This window comes from Medicago truncatula, chromosome 4 (genome assembly GCF_003473485.1).
Source record: "Medicago truncatula cultivar Jemalong A17 chromosome 4, MtrunA17r5.0-ANR, whole genome shotgun sequence".
Taxonomy (NCBI): domain Eukaryota; kingdom Viridiplantae; phylum Streptophyta; class Magnoliopsida; order Fabales; family Fabaceae; genus Medicago; species Medicago truncatula.
Window position 1 is genome coordinate 29,584,648 of NC_053045.1, and position 24,159 is coordinate 29,608,806.

Below are 24,159 nucleotides of genomic sequence, written 5' to 3' on the forward strand. Positions count from 1 at the left end.
CTCCGGTGTCCTCCCACTTCAAGCCCACGAAGTTGACACGACTAGGTTTTTTTCAGACGACGTTAAGTCGAAAGATAGAGAAGAATTGCTTGAGTGGGCACGTCGTCAAGCAAATAAGGCGGGATTTACAATTGTTACACAAAGATCAAGGTTGATCAATCCAATGTTCCGCCTAGTGTGTGAAATGAGTGGAGCTCACAAAGTGCCGGAAAAAAAAAAACCGAAGCATGCGAGAACGGGCTCAAGAAAATGTGGGTGCTTGTTCATGATTAGTGGATATCAAAGTAAGCAAACAAAGGAATGGGGATTGAACATTCTTAATGGAGTTCACAACCATGCGATGGAGCCAGCTTTAGAATGACACATTCTTGATGGTAGATTAAAGGAGGACGACAAGAAGATTGTACGTGACTTGACCAAGAGCAAGATGCTTCCAAGAAATATTTTGATACATTTGATGAACAAAAGACCACATTGGATAAAAATGTGAAGCAAGTGTACAATGAACGTCAACAAATATGGAAGGCAAATAGAGGTGACAAGAAGTCGTTGCAATATTTAATCTCGAAGTTGGAGGAGCACAACTATACTTATTACTTAAGAACACAAAGTGAAAGTACTAAAATCAAAGATATCTTTTGGGCTCATCCAACATCCGTTAAGTTGTTTAACAATTTTCCAACGGTTTTGGTTATGGACTCCACCTACAAACACCAACATGTACAAGATGCCAATGTTTGAGGTAGTTGGGGTCACTTCGATCGATTTGACATATTCGGTTGGGTTTGGATTTGTGACACATGAGAAAGAGGAAAACTTTGTTTGAGTTTTAAAAATGTTGCGTAAACTTCTTACATCAAAGATGAATATGTCTAAGGCGATTGTGACCGACCGTGATATGTCTTTAATGAAAGCGGTTGCAAATGTTTTCCCCGAAAGTTATGCAATGAATTGTTACTTTCATGTGCAAGCAAATGTTAAACAAAGGTGCGTCTTAGATTGTAAAAACGTATTTTCCTCGGCAGTTAACTGCAGCCGATTTTTGAATTCCTCGGCAGTTAACTGCCGAGGCGGCAAAAACGTATTTTACTCGTGTTTCTCAGCCTTATGAAATGTGTCAACAACAATTTTCATTAACCTTTGATTTTTTTTTTACCATGAACAAGTTAGTTTATAATTTATAAACTAGTATGTTTATAATTTATAAACTAGTATGTCGTTAAAAATACTTATAAGCTCGTATAACGAAAGAAAGAAAGATTTGTTTGATAGTTGACACAATATAACTATAGTTTTTTATATGTTAATAGCATTTTTATGGTAGGTTTAGTCAAGTAGTTCATTATTTTTTTTTATCATTTTTCTCTTAGTTGTACCATAATTATCTTAACTAAACAATATATGTTCAGTTTTTGCCAATACAACAAACCCATTAACACGTTATACCACCTTAAGAACGTTTAGGGAAAGTCACATGTGCGTCTAACCGCACAGAAGCATCGTCATGAAATGATCCTGGTCATCCAATTGACTTGCTCAATCCATATTGAGTTTCACGGAAGCAGCTACAACAAGCTTGTCTATATAAGTGGGATACCGGCCCACACCCTTGTATGATCACATTTTTCAAACCACGTTTTCCGTGATAAGTTAAATATTTTTTATGAGAGGATGTAATAATAATGCATATAAGTTCATTTATTTATAATTTTGAAATTTGATTCAATTGAATAGAAATGTTTTGTTCAAAATTATCTATATCTATTCAAAATATTATTATATTTATTTAAATGAAAAGCCTTGGAGCCAAATGGGTTTCTTAGTGGACCTAGTAGTCATCCTTGGGCTTAGATTCCTATCAATACTCATGAAAATTACTCTTTTAACTTCAAAAACTACTCTTTAACGCCCCCAAAAAGTTGCTTCTTTGGCGTATGCTCGAAACCAAGGGAAGAATGTCCTTGTGAACCATTTCCAAAACTCAAGTCTTCCACCAACTCATATGGCTCTGAATCTGCTGATTCAAGTAACTTTAAATTATTGTTTCATTGATAAGTGATTGAGAAACTTTGTTTGTTTTTCTCCGGTAATTGATACTTCCTCCGTTCATATATATAAATTGTCTTTTGCGTGTATATTTATTAAACTTGACTTTTCATATTTCAAGATAAGTTTCTCTAAAATAAAAATATATATATATATATTAAGACAAATTAGTAATATTAATTAGAGGTATGTTTAGGAAAAAATAACAAATGTATCTAGTAATTTGTATAAGAGCTTATATTTAGCAACAAATTCTTTTTTCTTTTCAAAGAGTGCTTATAATTAGGGACGGAATGAGCATTTGGAACTGGTATTTTGGTATAACTTTATTTTTTCCATTATATTTGTTGTTGGCTCAACCGTTTGTTCTTTTGTCCGTTTCTATCATTTCTATTTTTTGTATCTACGTCTCATTGTCCATGCTTGCGTCATTGTTTCACAAAGCTTTTCTCCTAATTGTGTTCATCCATACTTTCTTGCAGATCATACAATAGCATCTCCTCTCCAACTCCAACAATATGTATATTCAGTCAAGTGAGTTACAATTAAGCGATTCCTCCGGATACCCTTCAAAGGATGGTCCTTCTATAAATTTGGATTTAAATTAACCTTATATGACAAGATGTAGAGTTGCTAACATAAGGATTTAGATTTTGCTTAAGCGTCAAAAGTTTGGAGCATTTTGGTGAATTTTCTACACAAGCAGCAAAAACTAGTTTGTTAATTTAATGGACACAAGGTTTAGAGTGTAGTTAGTTTGAGGTTGAGGGTTGATAAGATTACATGTTATATATGGCTAATCAACTAATAAGACAATAATTAAAAGGAAAATAAAATTAAAAGGCAAATCATTTTTCACTGCTTGACACACTAAACTCATTTTGAAACAAGTAATTGTTGATTGTCAAAATAACTCATTAACACTACTCGTTGAAGCATTGTCAATAAGTTGAAAACTAACCCTTAAAAGACAAATAACTTTGAGAAGAAGAAAAAGGGAAATAACTAATTGATCAAGTACACAAAATAATCAATTTCCAATTCACAAAATAATCATTCATCCCCTTCATGCCAAATTGCCAATGTTGTATCCTCTTCTTTTCATTTTGAAACAAAAATGAGAAATCTTGCCATGCAAACACATCATCATGACTAATCCAATTCACAATATCATTATCATCACCTAGTTTATTAGCAGCATGATTATCAAAACTGAAAGAAAATTGATCTTCTCCCATCACATTTTGCTCGCTTCCAACTGAACTTTCGAAAATGTCTACCTGCACGTGACTTAAATCACGTAGATGTTAAACGTTGTGTGACTTAACTCACGCTGCATGAGTTAAGTCACACTGCATCACGTTCTGAACACCAACGTGAGCTAACTCACGCTGGTTTTGTTTTCATATATTCACAATGTTTCAGCGTTGGAGCATGACTTTATGGTGTTAGCTTCCGCTTACAACATGGTTTTGCTGAGATCATTGCAAGGGATGAGTTAAAATAAACCACAAATGTTAACATTGTTATCCTTTTTTTTGTAATTAAAATAAAAAAAATCATAAATTCATAAAAAAAAAAACTCAAATGTTCATCAATAAAATCCAGATCTTCATCAAAGACCCAGAATCTAGAAAAACAAAAAATTCATATTAATGTATAAAAAAGCCAAAACTCAATCAACTTAACCATAACCCCATCGACATCAAATCTCCTTCACCAATTTGATGTAGGAGTTTATTTTCAAAACTCATTCATATAAAGAGGGAACATGAGATTTGTATTCATTTGATGTTTGTTGAGTCATAGTTAAGTTGATTGATGATCTGGAAATTTTACTCATTAATATACTTTACAATATGAGTTTATTGATGAAGATATGAACTTTTTGATGAGTTTTTTGAATTTTTGTTAAAAAGGACAACAATGTTAACACTTAAAAAGATAAATGATTGAATTGGAAAAAAGAAAAGATAAAGGGCTGAAACGTTATTTAAAATTAAGTTAAGATACTAAAAATGTAATTTTGCCTAGAAATTAATTTAAAACTTTTCTTTGTTAATCCCTTCTTTCTCTGAACGAAGGCTAATTTCCGAGTTTTCTCATTTTGGATGTGTCTCAAGTTAATATAATATTGTCAATAAACAGCATGAAACTTTATAGTGTAGATACTAGCAACATAGAACAAGTCTACAAATGAACAAAATAAATATACTATTTCATAAAAAAAGATGAATGCACCAATACTTTCCTGAAAATTGCGAGACTAAAGAGATTTTTAAAATAACAGAGAAAGTAAATATGAAACAACGAAAATGCAGCTTATATTAGGAATTTAGAATGCCTTCAAAATGAAATACAAGCAGCAAAAATGCAAACATCAAAATTTCCTACCAATATTGCAATATATGGGGGCTTGGGAATCGATGTTATAGTTAAGGAATAGACTTCTTCTATAATTTGTACAAAAAAACCTCATTTTCTTTTTCGATTCCTAGTTTAAAATCCTTTTTTTTTTTTGGTCAAGTAGCCTAGTGGCTAGAATTCACTTTATAAGATGAATAAGTGGGATGTCCGGAGTTCGAACATCGACCCCTGCATATAATAATGCAATATCCTATCAACTGAGCTATGCTCACGGGACTAGTTTAAAATCCTTTAACCCCTTCATCAGTTTTCATTTGAGAATTTCAAAAAAATCAGGTATTCAAATAGTCAAATAAATTACATATTTAAGGTTCAATATATTTAGTAATAAAAAAATATCCACTATACTTCAAAAAAAAAAAATATCCACTATCATTTTTGAGGGGATCCACTATCATAGATCATATAAAGGTGAAAAAAAAAAATAATAGAGACCATAGTGAATATTTTCAAAGATAGTAGTGATCTCAATCATGTATTTTATTGCTATTAAAAATTGCTTTGGTCAACCATAGATAACGATCTTTCACCTAACCCTAATCAGATACCATTATGGTCACGCAAGATAATTAGATAGAAAAATATAGAGTACCAACATATTTGTACCTAAATACCGACTTAAATAAGGAACTGAATTATGATCAATATAACCTCTCCTTAGTCCTTACCCAATTAATCTTGAGTTCCATTAACTAGCCTTACCTATAAATTTGCAATAATCAATTTTGTGAAGGGTTACCTACTCCTTATTGGAATTCAAACACATGAAAGAAGCATTTGATCCACCGTAACCATTCATTGTGATGAACATAGCATAATTAATTATACACCATATGTTCATATCTGTGCCGTATGTCCTCCGTTCAAGTCTGCCTATTTCTTGTGTGCTTTCTCACGTAACAATTTCAGCTTTGTATTATTGGGCTACTTAAGAATTAGGCATTCTTTTCGTCCATTCTCAGCCACACTACAATAAATATTAAATATGTATATTTTGTAAATTCTTTTTAATCATTTTTTTAACACATAAGCTTTGCAACTTATACGTAGGGTTTCACACAATGTATTGAGACTTTAGAGCAGACAGAGGATACAACAGGACAACGGTGGAACGCCGTGAAGGTAACGGTAGTTCAATGAAGTTTGTGGCAGTTTGTTAGTCGGATGGAAATATATAGCTCAGAGAGAGGAGAAGAATGGTAGTGTGGTGCGTTGTTGGCACTTGGCACGACCGTATTGGTTATCGGAGGATTATAGAGACGGACCCATGAATTTTGAATATATGTATATAATTATCTTTGTAATCTTTTATATTTTAAAATCATGGAATGATTTTTTTATTTTCAACGTCAACAAAAATATATATCTCTATTTTAATAACTAAAACAATTATTTAACTATTCATATGTCAGACATTTTCATATATGATTAATGATAGTTCCTATGAGAGAAAATTCATTCATGTGATGTGTTGTCACTCTTGAATGTAACAAAATTGAAAATTAATCTCTAAATATATTTCTTATTGGTAATTTTATAGATTAAATTGAAAAATAAAAATACATTGAACGTAACAAAATTGAAAATTAATCTCTAAATATATTTCTTATTAGTAATTTTATAGATTAAATTGTAAAACAGAAATATATTTATAGATCAAACTGACTAACTAAAGAACATTTAAAAATCAAAATAACCAACAAAAAAAATTATAGTTTAAATACATTTACTATATTGTAGCATATACTCACACATTTAAAGTAAAATATCAAAACATAGTGGGGACAATTGCATGCACGCCGTATAAGGTGGGTTGCCAAATAATTTTTTTTGAACAAACTAAAATGAGATATAAATATATGTAAACAAAGAATTCTACTCTCTAGCACAAGGAGTGCCAAAAAGATCAGAACAAAATTACAGAAACCAATCTTGAAACAACAAAAAGGTGGTAACGGTCAGCCAATCCCTAAACAAACAAGGAGTTACTGTGAAATTCTAGCGCACTTGTTTTAATACGTTCTGTATGATGTTTTAATGTTTGTGATGTCACATTCAATGTTCCAACATCACGCGATAACCAGAAATAAAAACAAGAAAATAAATGACAAGAAAGTAAAGAACACGGTGAGTTTGTTAACCCAGTTCGGTGCAACGTCACCTACTCTGGAGGCTACCAAGCCAGGAAGGAAATACACTAGTGTAGTCCTTATTCAAAAGCTCTCAGCAAACTCCTCGTTTACACTTTATGACCTAGGACCTACCCGTCTAGACTTCAACCTAGGAACTCCTAGATCTGAGATCCCATCTCACTATCCTATGGTCAGTCACAGCCCCTGTGACCTATCAGACCTAAACACAAACTCAATGATGAAGTTAACTTCAAACAAACAAATAGCACCTTGTTTCGCAACTTTGGTGTAGTGCACAATCTACCTAGCTCCTTGCTTCACAACTTCGGAGTAGTGAACATGAGTTTACAACTCAATAAACAGTCATAGACTTGCATCACAAACGATACAAGAGAAGAACACACATGGAAGACGACTCAAAACCCTAAAAACTATTCTTTTAACAATCTATGGTTTTGATACAATACAACTAAACTAAAAGTCCAACTCAATGCATCAAGGTGATACAAAGAGAGGCTCACAATAAAGCACAAGTCGAAACCCTAAAGATTCAATTCAATAACATTGAAATCGTGACTAAAACTAGGGTACAAGTCTTCCTTATATAGCCATTCAAAGCATGGGCTTTTTCGTCATAGGCTAAACATATATTTGTATCAAATATTCTTTTCAGAAATATATTGAAACAAATATTCTTTAGAAAATATATTTTTCAAAATCTCTTTTGAAAATATATTTTACAAATAAAATATCCATTGGAAAAATATCTTTCTTCTGGATACACATATATTTGAATCAAATATTCTTTTTAGAAATATATTAAAACAAATATTCTTCAGAAATATATTTTCCAAAATCTCTTTTGAAAATATATTTCACAAATATGGTAACTCCTAGAAAGTAGGAACATCTTTAGGAACCATCAAACACACCACCAAGGAATCCTAAAATATTGTTTATATTTTAGAAACAAATCTTCCGGCTGATTCTGGACAAAAACGCGCTGCTTGGTGAACAAGAAATAGGGCGTGGTTTAAGGATTGCGTAAACCAAGCCACATAAGCAGGACACATTGAATTGTGCCAAGATGTTGGAACATCCTATCCAACATTATACATGAGTATTTGTTTTAACAACAATGAAGCCAATACTCAAATACCCAATATATTGCCACCACATATGATAACCAAAAGGAAAGCAAACATTCTTAGATTTCAACCAAGTAAGAGAAGTGAATTTTACCTTTTCCAAAAGCTGTATAATTGATTTAACTTTATTTGAAAACAACCTCTGATTCTGTTCATTCCAAATGACCCAAATACAACAAAGTCAAATCATGTGAAGGAATGACCGACGAGGAGAATAACCACCGGTGGAGAACCTGAATTGCTGACAATGATCCATAACATTTTGGGGATCCACAAAATACACACCAAGCCAATTTTTCACGTGTTGCCAAAGAGAACCAAAAATAGGACAATGAATAATTAAATGATCTGTTGATTCAATTTGACCACACCCTGAAACACACAGTTGAGAGTCCAATGAAATAATTCCACGACGCCTTAAGTTGTCCTTTGTTGGCCACCTATTGCGTAATAGACGCCACACACAAATAGAGACCTTCAAAGGAACACTTTTATGCCACACCGCGTCCGAGAAGTCATCGTGAAAGTGCATCTCCTGCCTCATGAGCATTTGATACACACCATAGTTGCTGGTGTGGTGTTAGGTATGATGAAGGGCTCATCTGATTTCTTTCTTCACTTTTTTTTTTTGTTAATAAGTATACTCCTTCACTTTTTTTAAGTAAAAGGAAAATTATGTTGATAAAAAGAAAGAGATCCCATAGACTAAGGGTATTAGATTGGCCAGGTACAATCTAAACAAATCAAGTAGACCAATCTTAATTTATCTTGATAAAAATTCACTTATCATAAGTGTAACACAGTGTGTTTTTGGTAAACAAACGCTGGTTTGCGAAAACGGTTAACTTAAGATAACAAGCAGTAAATCTTGGGGCATATTGTGTTAATATTTGACAGAAAGTATGAATGTTCTTGATGTAAACCAAAAGATAAACTTAAATTGAATAAATAAATGTAAAGTGGTACACCGATTCATACATTTACAACTTGTTTACTCGTTTCTCTTATAATGCAGATAGTTTGAGTGTGTAACTTTTGTGTGTATGCGAATTGTGACCCGTTTTTCCGATGAAAAAAATCTTATTTATACTACACAACTGCCTAACAGAAACCGTCGAATGTAACCGCCAATAACTACCCTAGATATCTTTTGAATTTCAAATGACATCTCTTCGACAGTAACTGCTGTTTGGCTTTTCGATCTGGCACCAACTTCTCTTCGATATCTTGCTTGCTTGTCGAAGTTTCTCCATCGAACGGAGAAATCTCTGTAAGTCCATAAACATGATCCAGCTTGTGAGTCGAACTCATTTAGATTTCTTCAAAACCTAAGTCGAACTTAGTTGACTGCATTTATTGTAGCCTGTCGAAAATACAGGCTAACAAATTGCCCCCCAAAAATGTCTTCTTCGTTTGTATCTTCAGATAGAAGAAGAAAAAGACGTTTTTGAACTTCGTCGAACATGTCTTCCCGTCGAAATAGATAATATCATTGTCGTCAGCATCTAAAGGCAGTTGAAAAAACCAGTCGAACTGAGTTGACTGCATTTATTGTAGCCTGTCAAAAATACAAGCTAACACACAGAGAACCCCATACCAACGTGAAATCAAGTTACAAAAAATATGAAGAGCGAACATCTACAAAAGTTGGGGTTTAAATATGGGGAATGGATTAACCGCCAAAACGATATGAAAATCCAAGTGTCAACAACTCTCTGAACACAACATCAAGCATAAAAGCTTTTTCGAGCTTAACATTTCAAGAACAGTCACATGGATTAACACCGATAAAAAGGCAGTACTAGAATAGAGGCAGATACGACGCCTTGAAACCTGCAGATCTCAACAGATCTGGAAGATCGAAGAATCGAAGAGGTCATACCACCAACCACAACATGTTTCAATCATACGCATAAGAACCCAGGTCGAGGGATGAGTCCAATTCGTGAGTAACCAAACAGACCCTTTCGAGTTTTTGAAACTGAACCACATCAAAAGGAAGCAATAATCTTCAACCAACCCGTCATTCTCTGAACCATACACCAGAAAACAAACAAAAGCATAAAAAAACACATACCCAAGCAGTCGGAGACTCACGTAAACTAACAACACGCCGATGAAGAAGATTTGACAACAGATGAACACCACCAAGACGAAACAAAAAACACAACGATGTCAGAAAAAGAATATACTTTTTTCGCTAAGGATATATAAATAAGGGGAATAAGAAAAGGGAAAAGAGAGGAAAATACGTTTACTATTTATTTTCCCTCTTTCAATTGAGATAAACAAAAAGGTATTAAGGTCAAATTTGAATTTGAAGGATTTAAAAAAAAAAAAAAATTATATTTCAAGGTTCTTAGTTTTTTTACCGGGTTTGAATGAATGTCATAGGAAGAAGATGATGAGGAAAGGGAAAAGAGAAAGAAAAAAAAAGCCTTAAATTTCTGGCAATTTATTTTGAAATGAAATGTTATTAGTCTATTTATTTTAAACTTGTCGGATTTATATACTAAATATTTCGGACTTTATTTTTAAAATTTTAGTAGATATGAAAAATTAATAAAAAGACAAGACAAAAAATTAATATTTTGCTTTCTTCATTAAAAGACACAAAATATTATTAAGATATCTACAAGTCTTAATTCAACCGGTAAAAATATCAAAAAATTTAGACGAGATGCCATAATTGGGGTTCGAACCCTGACTTCCACACTTGTTTGTATAAGTTTCCAATTACTATTGTCATTTCGTCTATTAAAAAATATATATTATTAAGACACTAATGTTAGAAAAGTAAATGATGCATCAATATATATATATAGAGTTCAATGATACACAGAGATTCACAAAAAATTACAAACCACGTTGCTATCATAGCATAGAAACAATGGGGAAATTGTCTTTTCTCTTCATAACTTTAACAATTGTCATGTCTATTTCAACAACAACATCACAATCACCCTTTCAAAATTTTCTCAATTGCTTTTCTCAATCTTTGAATTCCTCTATCTCTGATATCATTTACACTCCAAACAATATCTCATTCTCAACCATCCTCAACATGAAAATACAAAACAAGAGATTTAAAACAACAACACCAAAACCTTTGGCAATTATAACTGCAAAAGATGATTCTCATGTCCAAGCAACAATTCAATGCCTCAAAAGTAACAAAATTCAGATCAGAATCCGAAGTGGCGGCCACGACTTTGAAGGTTTCTCATATGTATCAGACGTGCCTTTTGTTATAATTGACTTGCTTCATCTCAATTCAGTTGATGTCAATTTACAAGAAGAAACAGCATGGGTTGAATCAGGTGCAACACTTGGAAAGCTTTATTATACCATTGGAAAGAAAAATAACTCTCTTGCTTTCCCATCCGGCGTTTGTTTTTCTGTCGGAGCTGGTGGTCATTTTTCTGGTGGTGGATATGGAAATATGATGAGAAAATTTGGTCTTTCTGTTGATAATATTATTGACGCAAAAATTGTTGATGTGAATGGTAATATCCTTGATAGAAAATCAATGGGAGAAGATCTTTTTTGGGCTATAAGAGGTGGTGGTGGTGCTAGTTATGGTGTTATTTTGTCTTGGAAACTCAAATTGGTTCAAGTAACCTCACAGGTTACTGTTTTTAATGTGAAGAGGAATGTGAATGAAAATGTAACTGATGTTGTTTACAAATGGCAATTAATTGCACCAAAATTGCATAAAGATCTTTTTATTAGACTGCAGTTTAATGTTGTTCACATTGGTCAAAAGATAGTACAAGTTAGTTTCATTGGTCAATTTTTGGGGACAATTGAAAGACTTTTACCTTTGGTGAATGAAAGTTTCCCTGAATTAGGGTTGAAAAAAAGTGATTGCTTTTCAATGCCTTGGGTTAATTCCACTCTTTTTTGGTATGATAAGCCAATTGGTACTCCTCTTGAAGTACTATTGGATGAACCAAAAGATCCTCAACCAACTTATATCAAAGGTCAATCAGATTATGTGAAGAAACCTATTCCAAAAGAAATTATAGAATGTATATGGGAATTGATAATTAAAGGTGAAAGTTTGCTTATGCAATGGAATCCTTACGGTGGAAGGATGGAAGAAATATTGCCATCAGAAACACCATTTCCTCATAGAGCAGGGAACTTGTTCTTGATTTTGTACTATAATAATTGGATTAATGAATCTTCTCAAGCTATTGAACGCCATGTGAATTTTTCAAGGTCAGTTTATGAGTTCATGACACCCTATGTTTCAAATTCACCGAGGGAGGCATTCCTCAACTACAGAGATGGTGATATTGGTGCCAATCATCCAAGTAATGTAACAAAAATGGACATTGCTAGAACATATGGAAGCAAGTTTTTTAAAGGAAATTTTGAAAGATTAGTTAGTGTGAAAACTAAGGTTGATCCTGAGAATTTTTTTAGATTTGAACAAAGCATACCTACCAGGTCATGAAAAAGTCACATGTAGTGTGAATTCCCAATAAATAAATGGCATAATAAAAATTATTGTTAACTAAGTAAATGATTCTATAAATATTCATAATTATATTTTTAGTCTCTGCAAAAAGTAATAGAACTTTTAGTCCATGTGATATTTTCTTTTAGTTTTTTAGGGACCAAAAAATTTGACATAAATTTTTTTACGGGGACTAAAAATGCTGATGAAAATTTTTACAGAGACTGAAATGTTGACGGAAAATTTTTGAGAAACTAAAAAGGGTTGTTTTATTTTGTAGGGAAAAAAAAACGAAATTCTAATTATTAATAAGGACTATTTACTTATTTAACATTAAAAACTATTATTAAATTTCATATATTGTTTTAGGTTCTTTATTTCAATTATCTATTTTTTAAGCTATTTATATATATATATATATATATATATATATATATATATATATATATTATGGAGATGAGAACACAAATGAAATTCATAAATATGTAGGTTCAAAACATGAAATCCGATCAGAAAATCTTAAGAAAAATGGGATGAGGCTACTCAGTCCAAAGACCCTGTTTATCGAAAAGAGAGGAAGAAGAAAATGAAGAAGTTGCTCCTAAAGTTGATTTATTTAGTTAAACAGAAAGTAAAGTGACCGATATTCTTTTTTATATGTGTATGGAGAGAGATAAAGAAAAAGAGGGTTGTAATTTTGAATTTTTGTGATTATGTTGAATGAAATTTGAAAAAAAAAAATAGTAAAAACGAAGAAAATGGACAGAAATGGAAGCCAATATAATTTCCCAATCCAAAGAAGATATATAGTATGATGGAGGTCGCCACAAGAAAACGTGGCTCCCAAATTCACATCAAGTGGTTTTTTTTTTATTATTTATTTTTATCAAAATTCATCTGCCTTACATATCATTTTTGTATTGTATTTATATGCGTTTATTACATGATGATTTTGATTCTAAAACTCTTACAAAATGAAAGGAAAAAATTTCAAGTGTTAAACAAACATTTTTTGAAAACCCCCAAAATAACCAAACTGCAAAAAAAATGATCCTAAACATTACCTTGAAGAGCCATCGATAAACCCGGCCAATTTAACGACCGTAATCTACAACAAGAAAAAAAATCACAGTTAAGAAATAAATAGTCATTGTCTTCCATCATAACTTGTCGAACAATTTTGATCCCTTGTATCAATATTATGTCTCTTGACCAAGTTGTCCTTAGTTTTAACTTTAAGCGGTTAACCACTTTTAACCATAAACCCTGATTATTAGCCGGAAAAGTTGTGTCTTCAACTATAATTAAGTTGTTATAAGCACTGGTAACCGTATAACATTTGGATGATTTCAATTTCCAAACCCAACGACCCCGACATCAACCTGCAATACAATTGAAGTTAACCACTTAACACACTCCCTCGACATCTCCTCCTCCCAAACGAACAATCTCCTACGTCACTCCACGCCTCACCATTTCATCAACCCCCTTCATTTAAACTTTTCCAATTACTACTTTATCATTTTTATAATATCATTTGATTTTATAACAAGAGCATATTTTAAACTTATTTTTCAAAAGTGATTGAACATATTATATTCCAAAATTCACATCTCTTCATTTTTTTCTTCCAATTTTATCCGTTGCTTAGTTTTTTACATTATACCATTTATTATTACTAATTAAATGACTTAATTTTTAAATTAATTAGTTAAACCCATAACTTCCATTATTTTCATGGAAAAAGCGGAAAGACATATATGTTAGTAATGATTTTTTTATTTTTTTTTAAGGAAAAGGACTTAACTTATATCATTACTTAAAATATGTTCAATACAATTTGGTATGTCAATCAAAATTCGAAAACTAGCTGATAATGTGACCGCCTTAGCTAATTCATGGACAACCTCATTTACTTGTCACCTTATAAACTCTACACTAGAGCTTTCATAAATATGATCAAAAAGAGCTCTACAAAGATCAATAATAGCCTTGAATTCAATGAAATCGTGCTTGCAGGGACAAAAAACTATCTACCACTTATTTAGAATTGAGCTCGAAGTCAACATGTCATAAATTGAGTTCATGCACCTACTCTAGAGCCGATAATAGACCAAATGCTTCTCCAATATTAATGTCTACATGCCCTTAATTGTAATTGTAATGTGACTTACCTTCCGCGCTACTTTCCAATCAAAAAGAGTAATGATTTGGCCATTTCTACCACAAAGGATTGCGCATCAATAACATCATTCTAGATTTTATTATTCCTTGTTTCCGAATACTCCACAAAACGCAACATGCAAGTGCTACATACTTCTCTTAAGAATGAATTTAGACTTGCTCATACTTCTCCAAACAAAACTAGACTTATGACCTACGGTTGTTTCAAGGAAATTGCATATAGGATAATACATTGCTTTATAAAGTTTACTAAGAGAATTTGGCTTAGTCATAATCCGCCAACCCTATTTTCCTAACATAGCAAGATTAAAATTAGATAGACTCGTAAAACTCATACCTCCATCCTTCTTATGCATAGAAAGTTTATCTCAAGACAACCACCAGATACACTTATCATTCACACTTGAATGACCCCGCCAAAAAATTTCATCATCTTCTCAGTTTCATCACAAAAAGAAGCTGGAAGTGTGAAAAGACTCATAAAATAGGTTGGGTTAGCTTGGAGGACTGATTTTATCAACCCCTCACACCTTGCCTTCGAAAGACATTTTCTTCTAGATTTTGTCTTTGATAAAAGCACTGTTCCACAAATCGAGTGTTAACTCGTAAACTCGTTCGAGTTTACGTTTTTAGGTGGCAAAACCGTGTAAACTCGAAGGTAAACTCGGTTTTTGGAGAAATCAGAAAGTTTGACGAGTTTGACCTAGGTAACACGTGGCCCATGTGTTAACAATAGCGAAATGTGTGAAATAGGCCTCTGCACCAATGGAGTTGCTCCACGTGGCCCTTATCCACTTGATCCTCCTGAGTTTCACCTCCAACACGCTGATAGCGAAACTCCCTGTGAGATTTTCGCCAATAGCGACATTTTCGCTAATGGCGAATTTCTTGAAATTCTGCTTCTGACTTCGCCCCCAGCTTCGCTGATGGCGAAACTCCCTGCGAGCTTTTTGCTAATGGCGACTTTCTTGTGAACTTTTGGCAATTCTTGCTCCTTAGGGTAAAGTAAGGCATGCAAAGCATAAATGACATTAAGGCACATAATTGAACCTTTTCCATCAATAATTTGTAAAACACCTCATCAAACATGCCTAAACTAACACATGAATTAGATCATTTTGAACACTTATCAGTACCCAACCTACCTTTGTACAAATTTTGTACACCACATTGCATAGAGTAAGTTCTCCTAAGACCTTGAGAGGAGCACACTCTAAGATCCTAAGCCAATCAATAGACCAAACCCAAATGGGCTAATATTAAATAAACTTAAACTACGATAATTATTCTTTCCAAGAAAATAAGTATTATAGTTTTTTCAGAGGACAAGATATTAATTATATAATATAAATAAAATTGAAATTAAGTGAATATTAAATATTATATGTACACAGACACATGTGTGGGAGCGCATGACGGTGGGGCTCCAACCCATAGATACTTCTGTGGATCCGTACCTGTGTATATTTTTTATTTGAATGAGTCATAACATACGTCATAAAATGATATTGGAGAAAATTTAATTTAAGGACCAATTGTTATATTTAATTTTTCGTAAATTATCCGAAGTTTTGTTTAAATAAATATTTATCATTTGATCGTTTAATGTAACATTATTTTTTATATTTAATTATTTTGAAGTAAATTTAAATTTACCAACAAGATACCATTACCCTACAAAATTTCAAGTTACCAACAAAATTTCCTTTTTTTTTTTTTTTATAAGAACAAATTAAACTGAAAATTCATTTATTTTTGTGGGAAAAAAAAGGGAGAGATAAATCTAATCCAATAAAAAAATAAAAAGAGACAAAAAGATCAAATCTACATTTTTGTTCTTAGGATTACAATGTATGAAGACCCATTTTGACAATTTAGAACTCACTTAGTTTGTGGTCTAAGAGAATGAAAATTTAAGAATAAACAACCAATTTCTTTAATCACGTGGGGTTGAATATATGACAAAATTTAATAATCATATGTTTTTTTTTGAGAAAAAGGTGACACTTGTCTTATCTTTAATTATACCATGAATGTAATTCATATGTTTTTTTTGTATAATTCATTGATGGAAATTTGTTTGATTTTTTGATACAAGCAAATGTTGCTCCCTCATACATCGCCATCTCTTCCTCCTTGCCGCCATTTCTTCATAGGAAAAACCGAAATTCCAGCTCTTGTTCTTTCTCTCTCTTTCCCTGTCGTCTCTCTCCATGTTTCTCAATCCATGTTCTTCATGAATCTCTATGTTTCTGTCTTTGAATTTCACCTTTTATCATGTTAATAATAAATCTTCCCAATTGTAAATAAATAAACCAAAAAAAAAAGAAAGACAAAAACAAATATTTCTGATGCCAAAATGAACAAAAGAGATAGAATAAGGAAACATGGTTTTGTTGTTATAATATTTGTTGTATTTGTGGGGCCACAACTAGTTTCTTGTCAAAAAAGCAATGATGATGGTGATGTTGGTGGTTCAGGTGCTGGTATTGAGATATTTGCCCAGGAAATGTATAATAGCATGTCAGGTTTTACATCTGTTTTCAAGGGTGCAATCAAGAAAGAGTTGGGTTATTGCATACTTGATGTGTGAGTCACATGGTTAAATATGTTTCTTTTCTCACAAATTTTCAAATAGGTACCTTTGTCTCTCTTAATTCTTATATATTGATGATTCAAATATGTGTTTTTTGGTTTCCTTGTAGGGATGCTGATTGGGATGGTGCCTTCAATTTCACCAAAGATCTTACATTTTTGACCATATGTGCTCAAGAGATGAAAGGTACTTAAATTCAATCCTTTGGAGAACCCTTTTTCTTGCATTTCAAGTTTTTAAAATATGGTATGTCATATTCATTTTTGTATGTCTCCACCACTTGCATCGCGGCCACAATTGTGTTTGCATATATTTGGCCGTAATTCTCCTTAATATCAATTATCTAGACAACGCAATTTTCTACAACATGTACATAATTTAAAACCTTGATATCAATATACCCATATCACTATTGAGAATGATCACATGCACGAGACGAAGAATAGGGTCGACCTGGTACTCTCAAGTTTCATTATGGTGATATCAAAGATATGTTTGGCCAGCCACAACCACGCACCGATTAGTCATAGGTTTAAAGCTTTAAGGTACACTAAATATTGGATAGAAAAAGAAGAATACATTTAATCTTGCAAAGTGTGTAGGATTCAAGTCCTGGAAACAGCCTCTTGCGTAAAAAACAGAGTAAGACTGCGTACAATGCACCAAAATGGTGGGACCCCTTCCCGAACCCTGCGTATGCGGGAGCTTTCGTGCACTGGGTTGCTCTTAGTGAAATTTTTCGTACACTATATGTTATCAATTTTTTGACAGTATCATTATGTGATTGTTTATGGTGAAACTATTTTCAGGAGATATTACACAAAGAATGTGCACAGCCGGAGAAATAGAAGCCTATGCCAGAAGTTTTGTTTCGGGGGACAAGTCTGCAGGGTCTGGAAAAGCCAAAGCAAACTTCTTGAAGCCTAACATAAACTGTAATTTGAGTTCCTGGGTTAATGGATGTGAACCTGGTTGGGGATGCAAAGCTAATCAGAAGGTTGATCTTGAGAGTAAGAAGAAGGAAATACCTGTTAGATCGGCTGATTGCCAACCTTGTTGCGAAGGGTTCTTTTGTCCTCGCGGCATTACTTGCATGATACGTAAGCATATAAGCTTATTCAATACAATATGACAACCATCGATTACAATGCTCAAAATGAATCCTCTCCAGTCGGTTTTATGGTGCAGTCGCGTTCTCTCTTAATCCAATGGTCTGCAGCGACTGCACCATAAAGTCAGCCACAAAGAATCCAAGTCCTTACAAAACTATATATTTTGATTTCATTTTGCTTATGTATTTGTGTTCACTCTTGATTGTGCTCTTTCACTCCACTACACTACTTCTTAAGTATGACTCATATTCGCTGATGAGTGAGCAAAAGCGCCAGCGTAATGTAGTATTTAATGTGATTGTATTATTTAAACAAAGCTTAGTACTTTATAACCCTAATTCATTGCATAATAGAAAAATTACAATAGTCACTCTGCTGTCAAAACGTAGACATAACCGGCTGAACTCCGCGAACAATCGTTGCTTTCTTGTGCGTTTATTTTATTTACTTTAGAACCGGATTCGCTAACTCCAAACAAACAAAAACTACACCTCATTTATAGTTATTAAACTTATTATGTTCTCAATATGTTCTAACTATATTTTTTTTGTTCTTTATTGAAGCTTGTCCTTTGGGCGCATATTGTCCGCGTGGGGAACTGAATAAAACTAGTGGAATATGTCAACCGTAAGTACTTCCCTTTTAGTTCCATTGGTTGTCCATTCTTGTTTTTGGCACACTTTAATATTTATCAGCAGAGTCAATCTGCAGATATCGTTATCAGTTACCTCCTGGAAAAGATAATCATAGTTGCGGAGGAGCCGATATTTGGGCAGACATTACAAGTAGTGGTGAGGTATTCTGTTCAGCAGGATCATACTGTCCATCTACAACCATAAAAAGTCCATGCAGTAGAGGGTATTCATATTTTTCCCTCAACTTCTACTTCCAACATTAATTATATTAGCAATTGTTATGTTAGCATATTTCACCTTACTAGGATTCGAACCTTGAACCTTTAACTCCTTTAATCCCTTAGCTCAAACCAGTATTAACCACCCAACTTGGTTTTTCACCATCTATACCATGGTTTTAAATTACGGTTGCAATCGCGATTGCGCTACAAACCTTTAATTTGTGAAAGAAAATACTGACGATTCGATTGAAATGGCAGTTGTGATGCCTTTGTGGAACCTCAAAATCTGTTATATCGCAGCCACAATTACGGTTGCAGACCAAAATTTAAAACTATGGCCTAAATATTATTTCACTACACTTTTTTTTCAATACTTTCCCATTTGCTTATTGTTTGATCTAATATATGTAATAGTCACCTTTCATATATTGTTCCTTTGAGATACTTTTATTTCTATATGAATTGCAGGTCTTACTGCAGAAAAGGTTCTACAGCTCAAGAGAGTAAGTGTGTTCAAATCTCTTACATGATTTATTTTATTTTTGTGAACTGAATTTAATAGCAATCTTATTCTTTTTTTCTCTAGAAATTTTATATATTGTAACTTCGGAGTGAGTTGTTAGGTGTTTGATCAAGTATTTAATGGTGTGTTTTTATTGCGTATTTGGTCCAAAACAACAACACTGGTTGTTGTAATATGTAGTGTCAGCACTTATCTGGTGTCTGACATGTATCAGTGTCGTGTCTGTAGTTAAAATGTGTAAAAAAAAGTAAATCTTATGCGAAGACTTTAAAATTGGCAAACATGTAAATGTTTACTCTTATAAGAAACCCTTGTCTAATACTTGAAGCATCTAGTATTCCTTTTGCATTTCTGATAATCAATATGGTAATGTAGGTAATATGTAAAGCAACTATTTATCTATTAGAGATATCCTTCTAAAATGGATGTGAAGGCTGTTTAGTTTATGTATTGTAAGATAATAATTCCATTGACCCTTTCTATTTTCTTGATTTTTGTCTTCCTCAGGATGTTTTAAGCTAGCAAGTTGTGAGCCTAAGTCAGCAAATCAAAACATTACTGCATATGGTCTCCTTGTTTTTGTGAGTAATCTTTAAACTTTTTATTCTATACATGAAACAACCAATCTTTTCTTTTCGATCTTTTTTTATGATACTTGATATCATTCACAAAAAGAACTGACTATTCAACTTTTTATGTAGGCCGGCTTATGTTTTATGCTGATTATCATATACAACTGTTCTGATCAAGTTCTTGCGACTCGAGAAAGAAGACAAGCAAAATCAAGAGAAAGGGCTGCTGCAAGTGTAAGAGAAACACAAGCGCGCGAAAAATGGAAAACTGCAAAAGATATGGCTAAAAAGCACGCATCAGGACTACAATCACAATTATCGCGTACATTTTCTCGCAAAAAAACATCGAAGATGCCAGATTTCAAAGGTGTGTTACCACCTGTGGGAGCTGGTGCATCAAAAGCAAAGAAAAAGGATAAAAACAACCTCTCAAAAATAATAAATGATATTGAGCAAGATCCTGATAGTCAAGAAGGGTTCAATGTGCAAATAGGAGACAAAAATGTGAAAAAGCAAGCACCAAGGGGTAAGGCGTTGCATACTCAGAGTCAAATTTTCAAGTATGCATATGGTCAGATTGAAAAAGAAAAGGCGATGCAGGAACAAAATAAGAACTTAACATTCTCTGGGGTGATTTCAATGGCTAGTGACATTGATATAAGGAAAAGGCCTACAATTGAGGTTGCTTTTAAAGACTTGACACTCACTTTGAAAGGGAAAAACAAACATCTATTAAGATGTGTGACCGGTAAGTTACATCCCGGTCGAGTTTCTGCAGTCATGGGACCATCTGGGGCTGGTAAGACAACATTTCTTTCTGCTTTAACTGGAAAAGCAGCTGGTTGCTACACAACTGGTCAAGTTCTTGTAAATGGTCAGGAATCATCTATTCGATCCTTCAAGAGGATCATTGGCTTTGTTCCACAAGATGATATTGTCCATGGCAATTTGACAGTGGAGGAGAATCTATGGTTTAGTGCCAGATGCAGGTATGCCACAGTGAAATCCATCACTTATTCTCTTGTCTCATTATGCATGTTAGCAAGTACAGTGTTGTCAATCCCAAATCGCTGAAATTAGCAATTTTTAAATAGCATATCGCAAAACAAATTTCACTATGCAGTAGTCTCTATTTGACAACACTTAACACGTACTTAAGGTGGTATTTGTTTAGCCTAGCATACTCATCCACGTGCCTTTCAGATGACCGAGTTAAGACTTAGAATATATGTTCATCGTTACCACCAATGTTTATTTTCCTCTCACATTTTACTACATTTATGCCATTGTAGACTCTCGGCCGATCTACCGAAAGAAGAGAAAGTGTTAGTGGTTGAAAGAGTCATTGAATCCTTGGGTCTGCAGGCAATAAGGGATTCTTTGGTTGGGACAGTGGAGAGACGTGGAATCTCTGGAGGTCAAAGGAAGAGAGTAAACGTCGGACTAGAAATGGTTATGGAACCTTCCCTTCTAATTTTGGATGAACCTACATCCGGTTTGGACAGTTCATCTTCTCAGTTACTTCTTAGAGCACTTAGACGCGAGGCTCTTGAAGGAGTAAACATATGCATGGTCCTTCACCAACCGAGGTAACTTTCAGTAGAAAATGCTAACAAGTACTCTGTGGACATCAAGAATGATAATTGTTATATCGACACACTCACTAACCCTCTTTCAACAATAATCTCTATTATTAATTAAAATTTGTATTAATCTCACTATGAATTTCAACCAATAATAGAGTGTGGAACACAGTTGAATTGGTAACGTGCCTCATATTTGAAATATGAAAACAGTTATGTCATAGAAATCAAATTGAATCTTGAGTTATGCAATGGTGCCATGCAAACAAAATTAATATAAGCATTTTGATTACTTTTTTCATGTGATGTCCAGTTACACATTGTTCCGGATGTTTGATGATTTTATACTGCTAGCTAAAGGAGGTCTTACAGTGTATCATGGACCTGTGAACAAAGTAGAAGAATACTTCTCTGGCATCGGAATTGTTGTACCTGACCGTGTCAACCCTCCAGATTACTACATTGACATTTTAGAAGGAATAATAAAACCAAGTGCAGGCTCAGGAGTGACCCATAAACAACTACCAGTTAGATGGATGCTTCATAATGGATATTCTGTGCCTATGGATATGCTGCACCTAATCGAAGGAATGTCTGCTCAAACTGGTAATATTCCAACACAAGGAGCACCTAACCCTAATGCAAAGCTTACTGTCGCACCCTCTTTTGCTGGAGAACTTTGGCAGGATGTGAAATGCAACGTTGAGATGAAGAGAGACAACCTTCAACTCAACCTCTATAATTCAAACGATTTGTCCAATAGAAATACACCTGGATCTTTCACACAATATAGATACTTTCTTGGAAGGCAAGTCACAAGACTCAGGATATTTCAGCTAATTGTCATCAAAAATTGTTTTTTGATTTGATCTTAATTGGTTCCATGCAGAGCTGGTAAGCAGCGGTTGCGAGAAGCTAGAACACAAGCTGTAGATTTTCTGATTTTGCTGCTAGCTGGTGTTTGCTTAGGAACGCTTGCCAAAGTGAGTGATGAATCGTTTGGAGCAACCGGTTATACATACACCGTAATAGCAGTATGTAAGTTTCATCTGAATTTGTTAGGGCCTAGTTAGTATCAAAATATGTTTTGTTCTTTATTTTCTATTTTAACTTTTGGTTACAAAATTGACACCTTATTTTCAACCTGTTTTCTCAAACCAAATATACCCTCAACACTTCATTGTGACCTAATAATGTCTTTATTTCCAGCACTCCTTTCCAAGATTGCAGCTCTGAGATCATTCTCATTAGATAAGTTGCATTATTGGAGAGAAAGCGCTTCGGGTATGAGTAGCCTCGCTTACTTTCTCTCAAAGGATACGGTTGACCATTTCAGTACAATCATCAAACCTCTGGTTTACCTCTCCATGTTCTATTTCTTCAACAATCCAAGATCATCTTTCACAGATAACTACATTGTTCTACTATGTTTGGTATATTGTGTCACTGGCATAGCTTATGTGTTGGCAATCTTTCTTCAACCAGGTCCAGCCCAGCTGGTAAGCATTTCAACTATAGTTAGTTGATGTGGTTAGCCTTCCTCACTCTTAGTTACCAGCTATTTCTTGTGTTATGATATGCAGTGGTCAGTGTTACTACCGGTAGTTTTGACTCTCCTAGCAACTTATGATAATGAAGAGGATAGCAAATATGTGAAATTTCTATCTGACTTGTGCTACACCAAGTGGTCTCTTGAAGCATTTGTTATATCAAATGCCAAGAGGTTTGGATTCTGACCTTTGCTCGCTCATTTGCTGATTTAATATGCAGCACTGATACTTAGACTTAAGACATGTATGAGTGTCAAACACATTTCGATGTCTACCACTGACAGTCGTTATTATATACAATCACTTCTAATTTATCAATGTCCATGAGTCAGTGTCTGTATATGTGCTTCACATTTGATCTTATGTCTAGACTTATTTGTGCCGACTAATTTATGACTTTTTTGTTGCCATGTAGATATTCCGGAGTTTGGTTAATAAGCCGATGTGGTGCACTCCACTCATACGGCTATGATCTCAAACACTGGTACCAATGTTTAGTACTCCTTATTGTCACAGGAATAATCAGCCGAATGCTTGCATTTTTTTGTATGATAACCTTCCAGAAGAAATAGTTTCAGCATTCAATCCCTCTGGTTTTTTATTTGGACAAATTAAAGACTATACATGTCCAATACTCTGTCTGGTACTACAACTCATGAGTCATGAACTGTGTTCACCAACTAGTAAAGCAATGTGACGTGTGTTGTATCCAGGTATAGAAATAGAAGATTATCAGAGCGAGTTCGACAAAAATTGTTAGATGTGGATAAAGTAGCATTAGACTTCCTTAGACGATACCATTCTCACTAATTGTTGTTTTCAATGCAATTATTAGTTTCTTATATGCTTCAACAGCAAGCTCGGCATAACACAGTATAGTTCAACAGTTTTTTAGTTTAACAATACCATTCATTCCTACACCAATTGGTTTGGTGGTGACAGCAGCCAAATGTATGATATCACAC

The 24,159-nt window shown here is 33.7% G+C and overlaps 2 protein-coding genes across 2 annotated transcripts; both read left to right on the top strand.

Annotated features, from left to right (window-relative positions):
* Nucleotides 1–10,589: 10,589 nt before the first annotated feature.
* Nucleotides 10,590–12,260, top strand: LOC25492422 (berberine bridge enzyme-like 17). Its single transcript, XM_013600528.3, has one exon. It carries the CDS (start codon nt 10,644–10,646, stop codon nt 12,213–12,215), a length of 1,572 nt encoding a protein of 523 aa, XP_013455982.1. The 5' UTR covers nt 10,590–10,643; the 3' UTR covers nt 12,216–12,260.
* Nucleotides 12,261–16,435: 4,175 nt separating this feature from the next.
* Nucleotides 16,436–24,098, top strand: LOC25492423 (ABC transporter G family member 28). The gene is made up of 14 exons (XM_024780374.2): nt 16,436–16,991; nt 17,108–17,184; nt 17,808–18,098; nt 18,674–18,737; nt 18,822–18,968; nt 19,435–19,469; nt 19,997–20,070; nt 20,191–21,050; nt 21,354–21,650; nt 21,958–22,452; nt 22,534–22,682; nt 22,854–23,143; nt 23,228–23,367; nt 23,610–24,098. The coding sequence occupies exons 1-14, from the start codon at nt 16,762–16,764 to the stop codon at nt 23,764–23,766; spliced, it is 3,306 nt and encodes a 1,101-aa protein (XP_024636142.1). The 5' UTR covers nt 16,436–16,761; the 3' UTR covers nt 23,767–24,098.
* Nucleotides 24,099–24,159: the final 61 nt, after the last annotated feature.